The 16,202-nt window shown below is 38.4% G+C and overlaps 2 protein-coding genes across 12 annotated transcripts in view; one reads left to right on the top strand and one right to left on the bottom strand.

Annotated features, from left to right (window-relative positions):
- The window catches only part of fru (sex determination protein fruitless), a 99,306-nt gene that overhangs the window by 77,218 nt on the left and 5,886 nt on the right, over positions 1-16,202 (top strand). For 5 of the 11 annotated variants that reach the window (XM_074096341.1, XM_074096334.1, XM_074096340.1 and 2 more), the window contains 3 exons: positions 1,549-1,746; positions 3,255-3,369; positions 6,639-10,527. In XM_074096341.1, the coding sequence (XP_073952442.1) occupies positions 1,549-1,746; positions 3,255-3,369; positions 6,639-6,967 (642 nt within the window). In that variant the 3' untranslated portion in view covers positions 6,968-10,527. Of the gene's footprint in view, positions 1-1,548; positions 1,747-2,511; positions 3,141-3,254; positions 3,370-4,359; positions 5,988-6,638; positions 10,528-11,188; positions 13,138-16,202 lie in introns of those variants that run through there. The other 6 variants (XM_074096344.1, XM_074096335.1, XM_074096338.1 and 3 more) reach the window with 6 other exon arrangements.
- The window catches only part of LOC141434074 (uncharacterized), a 35,629-nt gene continuing 32,676 nt past the window's right edge, over positions 13,250-16,202 (bottom strand). The window contains exons 3-5 of the mRNA XM_074096333.1: positions 15,889-16,073; positions 15,028-15,242; positions 13,250-14,213 (exon numbers count right to left, since the gene is read on the bottom strand). Coding sequence (XP_073952434.1) covers positions 13,976-14,213; positions 15,028-15,242; positions 15,889-16,073 — 638 coding nt within the window. The 3' untranslated portion in view covers positions 13,250-13,975. The remainder of the gene's footprint in view (positions 14,214-15,027; positions 15,243-15,888; positions 16,074-16,202) is intronic.

Genomic DNA, 16,202 nt, shown 5'->3' with positions numbered 1-16,202 from the left:
AATCAAGATTTTTCAGACTTTTCTAGTTGGTTGTGTTATAATAGCTACCTTCATACCAAATTTCAAGATTCTGAGTTCATGGGAAGTACCCTGTAGGTTTTGATTCCCTCGCGAGTTTCGAAAATTTGCGGAAATTTGCAGCACAAGCGGCTGCATCTTTTGATTGCGTTGGCTTAGAAGTTTGATTTTTTCACAGCTCCAAGGGACATTAGATCTCAGTATTTGATATAAATTTCAGCTTGATACTTCCACGCGTTCCCGAGGAAAAGGGTCTTGATCTTGACAGACAGACGGACAAAAAGTGATCCTATAAGGGTTCCGTTTTTTCCTTTTGAGGTACGGAACCCTAAAAACGACACAGATTCTCTACTAGTTACTACACGCAAAGAGAGCCTTATTCAGATTTTCACCTATTTACTTCTAGGTACTTTATTTTACTATAGGGTCACAGGAGTCTATATGATTATATGAGTGCAAAACTATTAGAAAAAACAATATTTGACCCGAGGCGCAAGGAATAACTTAAATCCGTCTGTCTTAACTACAATACCGTTGTTTTTTTTTTTTGTTAATTTGTAGGAGTCTCATTATAATGTTAACTAACTGGAAACTGTACAGGTGCGATAAGCATAGGAACGTATATTGTTTATAAATTGTAGGTACAGGATATAGATGACAATGCTGGAACGATGAAACGCGTTTGACTGCGAATTAAGTAATAGTAGTGTTAAAATAATGTGTACACAGTCATCTCTCATTAAACTCGTTAGATCTAAATTTGTCCGAATGGGTTGCATTTAGTAGCAAATGGGTTACGATAAGACGGCAATTTGTTCTTCTTCTTAGGGCGGCTGTTTACATTAACCTAATTATTTAGCACCATTAATTCTTTGTCACAATTACATTCTACAACAAAAATGTTTCTGTTAAATTGAATCTTCGAATGTGTGCTTCCAATAATTACCAAGTTGTACCTACCTCAGCAAAACATACTAAAACAAGTTAAACAATCATTGAAAAATCTATTCAACACGGCTTTATTTACTGAAATTAATGTTGCGAATGTACCTACTCATCGTTTATCATAAATAGTTTTATAAAAATAATCCCATTAAAAACGGTAAATAATGAACAATTAGTAATTTAGGAATTACAAGGGGATGCAATATATCACGTATCATTTCATAGAAAACTTGTGATTTTAAGTATGTCATAATTTGACTTTATAAACTTTTAATTACTTCATTTTTTTTTGTTGTAAAATCCCTTTATAATTCAAATGAAACTCTAGTGGCATGGTTTAAAAGGATCTCATACTCACAATCGCAACTTGCATGGATTTAGGGCTTGTTGTTTAACACACTTGGAATCACAATCGTTTTCACCACTTCTTTCTGTCACACTTTATAAGACGAAGGTGAATGGTGATGATGAATAGAATACGATCACGAACGTCAACGCGTTAGACAATGCGGCCTCAGATCAGTGAAAGCTGACGGATATAACCGTCGTTAGCATTGAAAATGTTGACATTGAACGATATCCCAGCAGAGCCACCTGAAGTCAGTAAAGGGCGGTTCGACGGGGTCCGGGTCAGAGCCGTCGACGCCGCCGCCGGCGCACACGCCGCAGCGGCTGGCCCGCTCGCCGGCGCACACGCCACACGTCAAGCAGGAGCCCGACTCGCCCTACCCCGCGCTGCCGCCGCCACTGCCGCCCTCGCACTACGAACAGACGCATCTGCCGGTAAGATCGCTCGTTGACTACGTTGCGGTATCATCGTAATCATTAGAGACTAGATATTCTCAAAAACAATCATTATGCAACGAGCATTCGCCGTTCTGCAGAGCTCGAAATTTCTCATCCTCAAAAGGTCACGCTATGCCTAGTTGGCATAAGTAACACCGAGTTACTTTGAGGTGTTTTCAGTGCGTGCATTAAATCTGTAATTAATCATCGTACCTCGTAGTTGTATCTACTCTATTCTTCTATACTTCGAAGAATTATTATCTCGTAGGTATGTCATATCACGTTGAAGAGGATCGAATTGCTGAAAATAATGCAAATAGAAGGTCGTGTGTTGGCTTGCAGGCATGCCAAAAGCGTTATCTCACTATAAATATTAACGTTCAACTAATGTTTGTCATATTTAATGTAATCTAATGTTTATTCCGTTTTAATCTAATGTTTAATGATTTATCTCATGACCTTCGCGGAGAATAATTTCTTAGGTATCGCTATTATTGCGTCTTCTAACCATCATAAATACTTCCACCTCTTCTAGCTATGTATAAGCAATGTCGAAAGGGAAGATCTTTTTCTTCTGCTTTAAATTATTGATACTCAATCTTGTCTGGTATGATATGATATAACCCACATTTTGATTGATCATTTACTGTATGCGTCAACAGAAGGGAAGGGATCTGCCTCATATTTCGAAAATCACAATTGGCATAAATCACAAAATTTGTTAGAGTAAAGCAGGGCAATCCTTTCCTTCTCTGTTGGCAGAGTTTGGAGTGGCGCGAGAGCGATGGGGCAGCGGGCGCGGACGCACACAAACCCGCCCCCGTCGACCTCTGCGTGCAGCCGCGTATCGGCACTATACTCGCCTCCATCCTCGCACTACCGAATCAACAAATTGACACCGCCAAGACTGCCAAACAAACCCACACACCCGTTCGGAAAGGAGGAAGATTTCGCACCAATTGGCTCACGCTCTACCCGTGGTTGCAGTATGATGAGATGCAAAATATTATGTTCTGCAACGTTTGCCGGAAATGGGCGCACGAACTTACTGTTACTAGAACATCTTTTATCGAGGGCAACGCTAACTTCAGACTGGAAATAGTCAACCATCACGACAAGTGTAAAGCGCATAGATTCTGTCAGGAACGCGAACACTCCCGGAGAGATTTGGCGCGACCGAATGATGCTATCAGTTAATACTTAAAAAGTTGAGATTGAAAACGCTAGTGTTAGTTATACGAGATGCTGTGATATGTAAACGCCTTGATCTTCATATTGATAACATCGCTTAAATACAGCTCAAATCAATTACCACAAGTGCCATTAGTAAACTGGAACGAAGACGCATTTTATTTTATTTACATGCTTCCGTATTAAAACTGTGATCTCAATCGTTTTCGTCATTTTGAAATCCTTGTTATCAGTTTTTAGGTGGGTATGTGCGTCTACCGATAAATGTTTATACACTTCTGATTGAAAGTAAAGAGTAATGCGAAATATTCCAGGGCATGGGCATGGCAGAGATGGCGTCAATGTTGACGCAGCAGCAAATGGGCAACGACTCCGGCGACGGCGAACCCATACTGCCTCCGCATCCCGACCAGACAGACACCATTGATGGTGAGTCTACTCATAATACTACACTAGCAAGCTGTTGCAAAACACGAGGGCGCGACGCTATTGGCTGTGTATAAAATACGGTGACCGTGCTGGAAGTGATCGTTCCACCACACGCACTGACGTAGCGTGCAGTTGGAATTTACGCACAACCAAAAGCCACGCGCGCTCTTCAGACGCAACCACTATGCTGCAGTCATGTGCGCCTGATTTGTATTTTTACTAATGTGGTTCCATCTGAAACGCAGGCGCATAGTTCTTATTCATCATCACGTTTTTCTGTTTAATGAATCTATGCCATTATTTTCGTTATCTTTTATTAAAACTTTTTTATTAAAAAAAATATATTTTATACATCAACATAATATATCCGAATCCGAAAATATTGGCTAAGCTTCATTCATTGCTTTTGCGGGTCATATTATAACGCTTTAATTTAACAGAAATAAACAAAAATATCTTGAGAACACGAAACTACTTAATTCTTAAATTAAACTCGCGGCAAAGTTTTTCTTGTTATTCTTTATATTCCTAGATGTTTTTGATTATTCTGTACATGCATGACGACTAAAACTCTTGGCATGACTCACATTGGACGCTTATATATTTGCTCCGACCATATTGTTAAAGCTTTTGGGTATCTTTTTTTATATCTTTTAACTATGACGAAGAAATCGGTGTGTAAAATATTTCTCATGGTGATTTGGCGCCCCCTCGCGGGCTTAGGGATTAACTTATCAAATTCATTAGGATGTCGAATGATAGGTAGCAGAAAAAAGGATTGCATTCAAATCTTACAGCAGGATTAGCAGACGTTTCAGGACTGCATGATTTTAAAAGTGGCAGGAAAAATGCTAATGTATTTGGGATATGCGTGGCTAGTGCATCATGCTCAACAATAGTGTTTGTTGAAACGAATTCCGTGTGACGTGAAACTTTAGCATGTCAAGAAGTAATATTTTCGTCAATGAAGATATGCCCATAATCTTGCAGGTGAAAATTACGGCGTTGACGAAAATATTTTACAGCAAGAATCTCATCGAAATGTCCATTACAATATGTCTCATAAAACGGAAGCTGGCTACAAACCTTACACTGTTCCTGTTCCCTGTACTGTGTGCGGTAAACTCGTAACTAATATAAAGAAACATATGAAGTCGCACAACCCGGCCCAGCACAAATGTCCATTGTGTCCAATAATATTGACTCGAGCTGATAATCTAAAAAGGCATCTTCGTATGAAACACTTCTCGGTATTAGGACCTCATAATTTGTCCAATATACAAACAAAATGTTAACTGCCCTCTAGATCACTAGCTTGTTAAGAGCCTAATACTAGTAGTCTTTTTGCAAGCAAGTAAATCACTTAATCAATTCATCAAATAAAGTATGAAGCAGTTTCAAATTATCTGGGGTTATTGTGGCTAGCCCGCGAATACTGTTCTTATTGATGATATAATAAATATAAGTAGCATTTTCTTTGATATGACTAGATGACTAGAGTCATTCTCATACGTAGGATAATAATTTTGTGTGTAGGTACCTAGATATGGGGCCATCCATAAATTACGTCACGCCATTAATTGTGGGAAGTCCGGTGTAACATACATATTTTTTTGTGATTTTCGTTGTACAGTCAACGTCATAAATAAGTGATCACTTTTGTACCTTGTCACTTTAACGTCATGTTTGAAAAGCCATACGAAATTGTGTAACGACTGAAAGCAACAAGGTACAGAAATGATCACTTGACCTTGACTGGTACCTAAATAGGACGTAAATTTAACCGGGTCACGGAAATTTCTACAATTGCTGTGACGCACGTAATATATCCATGGCCCCTATGTATAAAAGCGGAACATGAAAACTAATGTAAAGTCATGGGCTTTTTTCTAATTCAAAGTTGTCTAACTTATATCCTGAACTAACATGAAGTGCACTTAATTGGTTCTAACAACTACTTATATGTAACTTAGATTTAAGGTGTGGTGTTTTGATTTCATACTTTTAACAATAAATAATATTTAAAAATGAAAGCGAAAACTGGGCTACGATATAAAAATAACTAAGTTACCTACATTCTAGATGAATGTTGAAGTAATTCGACATGAGATGCAAATGGGTCACAGGTTACTAACGTGGCGTCGAGATATGTGATCATTTTTGACCTAAGGCCTAAGGCTTCTTTTGTCGAAATCCGTTTGGAACGTTACTTATTTTCTAAGCCTGATTTCAGCTTTTAAGTAGATTTATTGGTTTGCTATTTGAATATAAATAACTTGTATACTTGTTTAAATTAATTCCGACTGGTTAAATAGTTTTTGTTTAGTATCTGGATGTGCATAATAGTCACCACATGCCAGCTTCGCGCTGGGATTGAAACTAAAGATCTTGTGCCAAACAATTTATGATCTCTTGTAGTTCCTCGTAGATGTAAAGCCGACTGACGTGCTGTCAACAGGCCTTGAAAGACTGATTTTGTTTGTGATTAATTATGGACTTATTTCCGCATTTTAATTTATTACGTCATTTTAGTTGATATCTACCAACTTCTAATGAATTAGTTTAATCTAAGTCTTTCGTTACTATGTATGTTTGTTGCAAATATATTTCTTTATTTATACCACTCTTTTCTTTTCATTCCCTATCCATGCTTTTACTCTGTACATTATTGCTAACCTACCACATCTATGAGACTCGCCTTTCGAACATTATGGGGCTCTGTAAAAGCTATTAACAACATTTCATGCAACTAAAACTCTGTTACAAACACCGTTTCTTCAAGTCATCGATTCATTTATGCATGAGTCTCCATTGGATAATACAATTATTTCGTTAAACATGTAAATTATTTGATACTTTGGTTTCAATAACTCTTTTTCGTCTTTTGTATTCGTTAATAATTAATGCTTTTTATTAAATAGTACTAGGAGAAGCATATTTATAGTACAGCGTTAAGAGGCAACAGCAAAGCTTTGAATAGTGCTATACTGAGTATGGTTCCAGTCGACCTTTGTTTGCGTAATAATGTTTTCAAATTGCTATTTCACTGTTTTAATATCCGAGATCCCTCTGATTCGTTGGCATCGCACGGCGATGCTGCAGAACCGACCGTTACTGTTAGCGTCAGCGCGTGCACTGTAGTGCGGGGAGGCAGAGGTAGCGTCGGCGCTGCGGCATCGCTCAGGCTGTCCCGCTCGCGAGGCGGGCGGGTGGAGATGGAGGCTGGCCCTCTCGGGTAAGGGCAGGGTGTGACGGTGCGGTGGTTGCAGGCTCGAAGGGCTGGCACATGCGGCTGACGTTCGAGCGCGTGGCGGGCGCGCTGAACCTGCACCGCTGCAAGCTGTGCGGCAAGGTGGTCACGCACATCCGCAACCACTACCACGTGCACTTCCCGGGCCGCTTCGAGTGCCCGCTGTGCCGCGCCACGTACACGCGCTCCGACAACCTGCGCACGCACTGCAAGTTCAAGCACCCCGCCTACAACCCCGACACACGCAAGTTCGAGCCGGCCGGCGCGGGCGCGGGCGCGCCGGTGCACGCGCCGCCGCCGCCGCCGCCGCCGCTGTTCGCCAACCACCTGGACGCGGGCTTCGATTGATTGTCCATGTACTGGCTCGGCTTCGACGCTCTGTGAGCGCGGGGCCGCTGCCAGTCGCCGCCCGGCCGTCGTTTTTGTGTCAAATTTTAACGGACCGTCTCTTTCCTATTTAGGATTAAGCTGAAGTGCTATTACTTAAGCGAGCCTTATTTCTTATTGTAGCTCGTTGGTGACGGGCGACTCGTTTAGTATTGTCTCGGTTGTGCATTTGACTTGCCCCAGTGTGACCTTAATTATTCCGCGTAAGGAATTTACCTATCGGTCGATGTGACGAGTGATCACTCGAAGTGTAGGCATTTAAGTAGGTAAGCGAATATTCTATACCAATTGCTATACGGGAACGGGCAAAAGCAATAATAATATGATGTTAATTTTATTACCATATTATTTTTTATATTATATCCAGTAGCGGTGCAACCGCGAATACGCTGGCTGGTAAGCGTTCTTCTTGTTATATTTATTCGTTAGGTGGGGGCTCGCGAGCGCGCCCCCTTAGCTAATTGTATTTATGTTACACATCCTACGCGCGGAGTGATTACATCAAGACGGGAGCCGAACTGGCAAGAGATTGTGATGCGTCGTTGGTCAACGACATATAAATAATGACTGAATCTCAGTGTAGATGCATTTGTAACTCTATGAGGCCTTTGCAAGATGGATATTATTAAGGATTTGTGATGTATTAACGGATAGCGCCTAAGGAAACATACGAAAAGATTTTTATACTAGACTATATTATGGAGATTGTTTTTTTATACTTAGATATATCGTATTGTCTGATTTAATATACTTTTTATATTTACATTTATATAACTATATATCTATATTTTGATTTATCAGTGTTGTTTGTTTTTATTGATTCAACATTTATAATAAAATGGATTTAGTTTATGTTCAGTTGACGGTTAGATGTAATATAATGAATTTGAGATGTTAACATATTTTATGATTTTATCGTTGGTAGGTGTTTAGTTGATATAACGGGCCGGTTGAAGTAACCGCCCACGTGTGATCGCCTGATCGGTGCTTGGGGTCGAAGACCTCTTTCAATTACTTTAAGGTAGGAGGTTGCGCATTTAGTAACTAATATTGGCATTCTACGATTGGGACTAACCTAGCATGTATGTATGTATTTTCAATTAAGATTTAAGATTGTTACATTTTTAGCTAAAACACTTAGAGTGGTACGGTAACTGAAATGTGATAAAAAGGAATGGTGCTAGAACCAAGAGTGTTAACACGCTACGATTCGACTCCTATTATAGAACCTATGATTAATGTTTTAATGATTAGTTACTTGCATAACGCATAACGTAAGGCATCTAGCATCCGGTGAGGTCGCGTCGGTGGGCCGCGGGCATGCGCTCCAAGAGATTACAGTATCACTCGTCGTTTTCACTTTAAGTTATCAGAGGTCTTAAAATTTACTAATAATAAACCTAGAATGGTAAGACACCGATTTTAAAATTCTAATCAATATCTCCCAACCCAAAGTCGAAAGGTGTAAGATATAACCGCACCCAAATACGAATCCGTGAACGTGATCGTTGCCCATAACGAAAAGGTGGAGTCAGTGCTGTTAAGTAGCTGTGAACATACAATTTCATTTGTGCAATTTTTTTAATAGTCATAGCTAGATTAAACAACTGTCTATTAAATATAGGGGCCCATTTGAATTGTAAGTACTAAGCGCCGCATCCTCTCATTATGACGTTATAACTAGTTACTCACCAAATATTTCTTCCTCAAAGATTTATTTTCATTTTAAGAGTTGTTTAAATGTATATTTATATACTTTCTCAACGTGGGCGCTTATTATTTGATAGCATTTCATACTCAGTGCAATATAACTAGTTATTTAATTACGTAACCAAACTAAAGGATATTTTAAAAAGTATGTAATTTATGTCTTCAAAACAGAGTTACTACCTATTTGTATAAGTGAACTCCCACAGTTCGTCCGCGTTAAGAATGCAGTGAGTCATCAGTGCAACTGCAGGGTAAAGGTGCATTCAACGTGGGGTTAAAATTCAAACAAATTATATCTATGTTTCCGTATCAAGTTTAATGAAGTGAGAAAATATACATAATTTGGTGATTTTAATGTAAGTACTCTTATTAGTTTCTTTTTGTTCACTGAGAATACTATAAACTGTTCTCTCGAACACACCGCATGCAGTTGCAGTTTTTTGTACTATACTGCCCACTGTCGCATTTAAATCTCAGTGTTTAAAGTACCTGCATATAAACATCGTAAATATTTTTTCTTTCCCCGCTATGAATTACCGAACGTCTTTTATTTTTACGAATAAGTGAGGTGTTTTTTTTTTTTTTTTTTTTAATTTAATTCAGTTAGCACATAAAGAACGGGACCCAACCGTTGCGTTCGACTGATCACTATGAACTTGACTTTCTAATTAGGAGCGATTTGATTGGTTATTGGGTGTGGCTAGGCCGGCGGACATTGGTGATTCACTGCATTATTAACGCGAACGGACTGTAATTTCTATTACTTCCTAACGAGAAGCAGTTTGGGTTACGGTGATGTACAGGTTTTATAGCTGGTAATTACCTCTGCCAATCGTAATAGTTACGTACTGTTTAATAATTTATTGTCGCGCAAGTGAAGTCTATTGTTGACTAGATCATGGCTATCCGTGCGGGCGCGGCGCGGACCCGCCAGGCCGCGCGTCCATGTGCGATCCTTGCTGGCTCCGACCGGCGTTCCCGACTCTACTCGCGAATGCTATTAACTTATAATTACTATTGAGACCAATTTATTAACGAGTTTTGCTTTAGCAAATCATCGGTTGGTAAAGTAGATATTTTAGATGAATTAGGTTAGGATACTATGATAGTGTCTGGCCCGAACATTTTGGAGTATCACATCGTTTGGCTCAGAAAATATCTACCTTTGATCTCTTGTCAGCTTTCAGAAAGTGTGCAACTTAAATAATACTTATAAAAGAAAGCAAAATTATGCCATATGGAATTTATACATAAGGTTTAACGAATTACTAAAATTAGACTTATGAAAATGGAGGTCTTGTGGACCTAGTCACTTATTTGGCCAATCTTATTGAATATTCCAATTTATTGTATATTAAAATTTACACATTATCACAAGGATGTGATCTTATCATTTGAAATCAATGGAGTGCAGGATGAGCTATGTGGTTTTTGTCAGGATAGCAATGGTCTACTTATGTTTATTTTGTTTCTCTTTATAACATTAGCAAATTTGTTATAGTGTCGTATATCACAATAGTGTATTACTTATAGGGCGGGGGCGTCAAATCGTGTACGTAACAGCTGAATTATCAGCCTCGTTATATTATCACATGAGATTTTATGAACGATTATATTTTGTTTGATGTCTAGGTTTGATGCCTCCATTTACAGTTTAATTTAAATTATTTTGTTTTATGCAAGCAGTTAATGCAATTATTATTTTTCACATTGTTTGATGTTATGTAATGCAATTTTAACATGTTGCAAACTCCTGCATTTATCTGTTGTATTTATTACTAATTTTTACATTAAATTGTGGTATGTTACAATCCGTGTAGTTTCAGTTAGCGTTCACACTCCCACCCCACTAGCTACCTGCGTCCTTGCACCGACCGACGGACCGCCCGCTTGCCGCTGACTGTTCTGTTTGTGCCGACTGCTCTGTGTGCTCGTGCGCGGCGAATGTGTTATATCCACAGATTATTAAGCTCACTAAGAAAATAGAGATCTGAAATGACTCCAAAATATCCAAGTCTTCTGAGAAGAGTAATGCTGCTTCGCCGAGAGCTAATCTGAAGCCTATTCGAAGTCAATGTTCTATTGTTCTTTCTATTGAGATAATTCGTGTGTTGCACTATTTAACAAACCCGTCCTTAGTGCGTGATCGAGCGTGAAGTGGCATTACGGGTTCCTAGCAAATGTATTTATGAGTTAGGGTCATCGTTTCTCAACCTCACACGTGAGCAAATATCGGTCGTGAATTTTAGTTTTTAATTGTAAACTGATTTACGCTTTGAGCAAGCGACAAATCTTCGAGTCTGCTACGGTTCGTGCTATTCTCTTCTTTTTATTTCCGCTTCTATGGGGTCGCAACGTAGGACAAAAGCAACACAAATGTAACGGTTAAAAGGGATGAGAAACGATCTGCCTTAGATCTGGTAGTCGGGTTGAAGAACCGGAGAGTGAGGTTGGCGGCTGCGGTTGTTGCAGAGCGTCTGCCGGTGCCGCCGCCGCCGCAGTACTCTTACCACAACATGTTCGTGGCGGCGGCCGAGTCGGCCGCGCTGTGGCGCTGCAAGTCTTGCGGCAAGGAGGTCTCCAACCGCTGGCATCACTTCCACTCGCACACCGCCCAGCGCTCGCTCTGCCCTTACTGCCCCGCGACCTACAGTCGCATCGACACGCTGCGCTCCCATCTGCGGCTCAAACACGCCGCTCTACTCCTCAAACACTAAGCCGCGATCGCCAACGGCGCCCGACCCCTGCTTTGCTCTGTGACCACAAATTCGTATACCATCTCGATTGCTATTTACGTTTAGGTAGTTTATTGACGTGCATTTTGCATTATCGTTAAGGTATATCGCGCATTTTTGTGCGTTATTTACTGTTCTATCTAAATAAGGTTTTGTTTGAATATGTTTTCATAAACAGGGTAAATTAACGTTAATTAATTAAGTAAGGTCATTCTGGTGCATCTTACTTGAAGTTTACAATTAAGCGTTGAGTTTGATAGCCGATTAAATTTATGCCTGCTAAAAAGAAAAGGTTGATTAGTTAATCGGCATGAATGATATACTTAAACTCGAATTTTAAATTACGGTATTGCTACTTACTGGGTGATTCCGGGGTCATGAGCAGGAGGGAAAGGGGTAATGAGGAGATTCACACTGAGCTACTTTTACTATGGGACAAGCCACGAAATGGCAAAAAAAACTGCTATTCCATACATTTCGGATAGTTAGCGATCAATTATCTTTTGATTAGATGGGTTTCTTTTTCGCGATTTCGGGGCTGGTCCCATAGGAAAAGTTGTTCAGTGTGAATCTTCCCATCACCCCTTTCACTCCTGCTCCTGACCCCGGAATCATAAGTAATACCAAAAATCATAAAATTTGAGTATTGACAGTATTAGGTAATAAATAGGTATCTGCCTATCAAAGTAAATTATGCAGACCCTTTCAATTAATTTGGTAGCAGACTTTTTTAAATAATTAAAAATAAACTGTACATTATCAATAAAAAACGTTTTCATCTGATCTGCATTTTAGAAGGTAGTACTTATAAATCAGAAGTAGGTAATATCTTGATGTCAAAATTATCATGCTCGGCACATATAGCTCTGTCATGAAATAGCCATCTAAATTTAAGGGAATGTAAAGCTTAAGACCTAAAGACTGAAACGGCAACAACTTGTGATGAAGTATTTACTTTGGGATGTGATCTGACTGTAATTAAATGTAGGTTAATAATTAATGATTACGTATTGATATTCATAAGTTCTCAAAGATTTACTTAGATAGTAAATTCCGGAAAATGCGAGTTCAAATTCTAAATAACTTTAGTAAAAAACGCGCTGTTAAAATTACTCGATTAGCTATCTATTTCAATCTGCTTAAGAATCTTTCGAATGAATGATATTTTTGTAAAAAGAATATGTGCAGAAAATGCATTAGGGTATGTATAATAAATGTTTACATTTTAGCTTTTATGATTGTACGAACATAGTCACAATCGTAACAATTTTTTAGTCTTATTGTTGGATATGAAATAATGATCTTTCTGTGTTCATGTAGTCATATTAATATCTTCTGTAAATAGTTATTTGTCAATCGTTTTGAAATAAACAGTATTACCCATGTCTGTGTACATAAGCGTTAAAGTCCCAATCTAAGAATGTATTGCATCAAGACAAGCTGTCATACCATTTGCGTTACGTGTAGGTGCATGCAATGTTTTGATTTACATACTAATTATAAATTAGTAAATATGAAAATAATTGTACGTTTACGTAAAGTTTTTTTTATTGAGTACCTAATTGTATTATTTTTATTATATATCAGCCAGATCATCATGATGTTACACATAACTTCATTCAATAGAGGTGATGCATAAATCTAAATAATTAGCTAGTCTTTGTGAATAAATTCATTTGCGATTTAGTAACAGTGTTTTCCTATTTAATGCATGATATCTTTAAAATGTTTGCTTTTCCAAATAGAAATAAGTACGCTGAATCTGCGTTCAAATCGGTGGAAAAAATATGCAATTAAATACAAAATAATACATTTTATTGCACAAAATAATTAGTGTTAAGACTAATGGCTGATTAATTGTCTACCCACACACGAGGCACACTACCTACATACAATTTTGAGTACCTATCTAGGTATTTAACATAATCTTAATCACACAGATATAGGTAGAGTCATTCACGATAACGCGTGCCGTGGTTCTTATTACAATGATATTAATGTCTAATTTTGACAAAATCATGCGTCTTCGTGGATGGCACTAGGTATATTCTACTTCAAAAGGTAACACAATTAAATAAAAAATATTTGAGACATTCTTTGAAATCTCACTGGTCATACACACAAAATACGCATCCACGTAATAACAATTTAAATACCAACTTCTCATTCGAATCGAATTAAACATGGCTAAATATGGCAAGTTTAATTCCTTAACTATTCAATTAAAGAAGCGATATATTCAATCATAAATATTAACTTATTCAAATGGCAAATAATGTATACATCATATTGACCTTCATGCCTTAATTGACTACACGCTAACAGAATCATTTACGCAATTTATCTATAGGTACATTCATTATACGCTTTCGAAACTGATGAGTCTAGCTCTATCACAGTCTATTACGCCTAGCCTACCCTAGTGTGTCTAAAAATACGATTTGGCGCAAGGTCATTGTTTGGGCGGACCTTGGTTGAAAATGCTGCAAAATTTAGTTAGTCATTTGTTGTTTAATAGGGAGTACTAGTCTTCTAGCCTCTGAACATTGCCGCTGGTGCCCGGCGAAGCGACCACGACGCTCGCCTCGCTAACGCCGCTAACTTCACTCGTTTCCGTTTGTTCTTCGCCTATTGCAGAACCTTTTTCGCTGGAGTCTTCACTTGAAGAGTTCTCATCAGAGTCTATCTTCTCCGACGCAGACTGTTTGTTTTTATTCTTCTTGAATTGCTCCTCCATTTCTTTGAACTTGAGAGTAAGGTATCTGAAAATATTAACATTTACATGAGACCGATGTCTTACTTTACTACCTAGTGATAATGATAAAATAACCGTTGGGGCTAAGAGTCGGTTTTTTTAAATCACATCCGTAAAACTATCACACTCGAAAGCTACGCTCGAAAGTGATTAAAAATATGTGAATTACCTACTAGAAAATTAACGCTCTCATTACGGTTTACATTGTTTGGTGATATTATTTGGAACTCTATGCTCTACTTTATATTTCCAATTCAACACAATTTTTACCACTTTCAGAGTGTAGTATGTATTTTTATAATAGATACATGTAATTCGAAAAATAAATAAAAGTAATAAAAAAATGGTTAAATACCTATATTCTAAGGGGTAATTTTGTAGGAATATGTATACCGACCGACACAGATTTACAACATTTACAAGTCTTTTTACACTTTTAATTTCAAAAATCGTAGTATAATGTATTGTAGTGGGTAATTTTCTTAAATCTAGTCTAAGACTGAGTTCCTAATAATAATTGTAGTGCTACTTACCAACCGTTAATTCTACTAATACGGAAAGATTAAACGGTAAGAAACGAAGATTTGTGGACTCGTAGAGTATAGATATAAACAAAAGAAGGTAAGACGACAATGCCACAAAAGGACATAGTTTGTTACTTGTCTCAATAAAGTAAGTTAAGTAAGCACATGTCATAAACTAAACATAAGATACTACTTCGAGATCAAAGTTTTTATTTTAGTGCTAGTAACTGCCAAATAAGTTTAGTTTGTGGATATGGAAGCTCTACACGGTATCGCCTGGATTAATTAATTACTTACTTGTCAACCAGAGGCCCGCTATAATCCTCGGGGAATTTAGGCGAGTGTGGCAGTATGAATTTATACAAGCTTTCGTTGAGCACATAGAGCTGTGTAGTGGAGGCGCAGCGTACGTTAAACCACCAATCGCAAGTCAGCGCTGCTTGCGAGAATATTGTGCCGTTCGGGCATAGGAAGGACGCTTGGCCGCCGTTTAAGTCGCAGTAGTGCCATACCTGAAGATGAGATAATGTTCAGGGTGAAGTATATATACATATGTATGTAAACTCTTTATTGTACAAATCAAAAGAAACAAAAACAATTGACAGACTTTGAGATACATGTTCAAAAGCGAACTTATCCCTTTATGGGATCTCTTTCAGTCAACCTTGAGTGAATGAGAGGAGCACGTAATATCTATATAAGTGCGATACTGGGTAGGTATATTCTAAACTCTTCAGTAAGACAAAAGTAAGCCATCCAGCATGAGCGGGTTAGAAACCTGAGGCGAGTTTTAGGTAAATTGGTTTTCTACCTTTTGTCTTTTTTGAATTAATTAAATAGCCGGCTTAGTCAAGAGCGACTCAGGGTCATACACTAACCAAAGTTTTATATTCCCTATTATAATAGGGCAAATCCTAAATTAGTCACCTTATACTAAAATTAATTCTATTTATAGGTGACCAGAATTCATTTTAGTATATGGTGGCCAGTAATTGACACCTTATACTAAAAATTAACTCTGTTTATACTCGTAGGTGACTAAAATTCATTTTTAGTGTAAGGTGGCCGTTATTGATCGGTGGCTAGTAATTAACGATTTACCCTATTAATTATTTTCTAACATAAAATATTTTTACCTTATTTAAATCACATCCTTACCTGACATCTAGTCTCAGGGTCAGCGAAAAATCCCTTGTACCGCTGCGTCTTGCAGTCAAAGGCCGTGGGCGGTATTATGGTGAGCACGGGGTAGTCGACGCCGGGCCGCCCCGGCGTGCCGCCTTCGTCGTCCGAGTGAGGTCGCAGAGGGAACGACTGCGAGCTACTGCCGTCCTGATGGTTCTCTATGATACATAAGTACAGACACCTGCATTAATATCAGTCACGTCCTACCGGCACTAGAAATAGAGTCGTGCATGTGATTTATGCACGCTTTCTTAATCTGACGGACACAATTGGTGCTGGTGACAATA

This window comes from Choristoneura fumiferana, chromosome 13, assembly GCF_025370935.1.
Source record: "Choristoneura fumiferana chromosome 13, NRCan_CFum_1, whole genome shotgun sequence".
Lineage (NCBI taxonomy): Eukaryota > Metazoa > Arthropoda > Insecta > Lepidoptera > Tortricidae > Choristoneura > Choristoneura fumiferana.
Note: the sequence above shows the minus strand (reverse complement) of the source record. Positions and strands in the feature narration are given on the sequence as shown.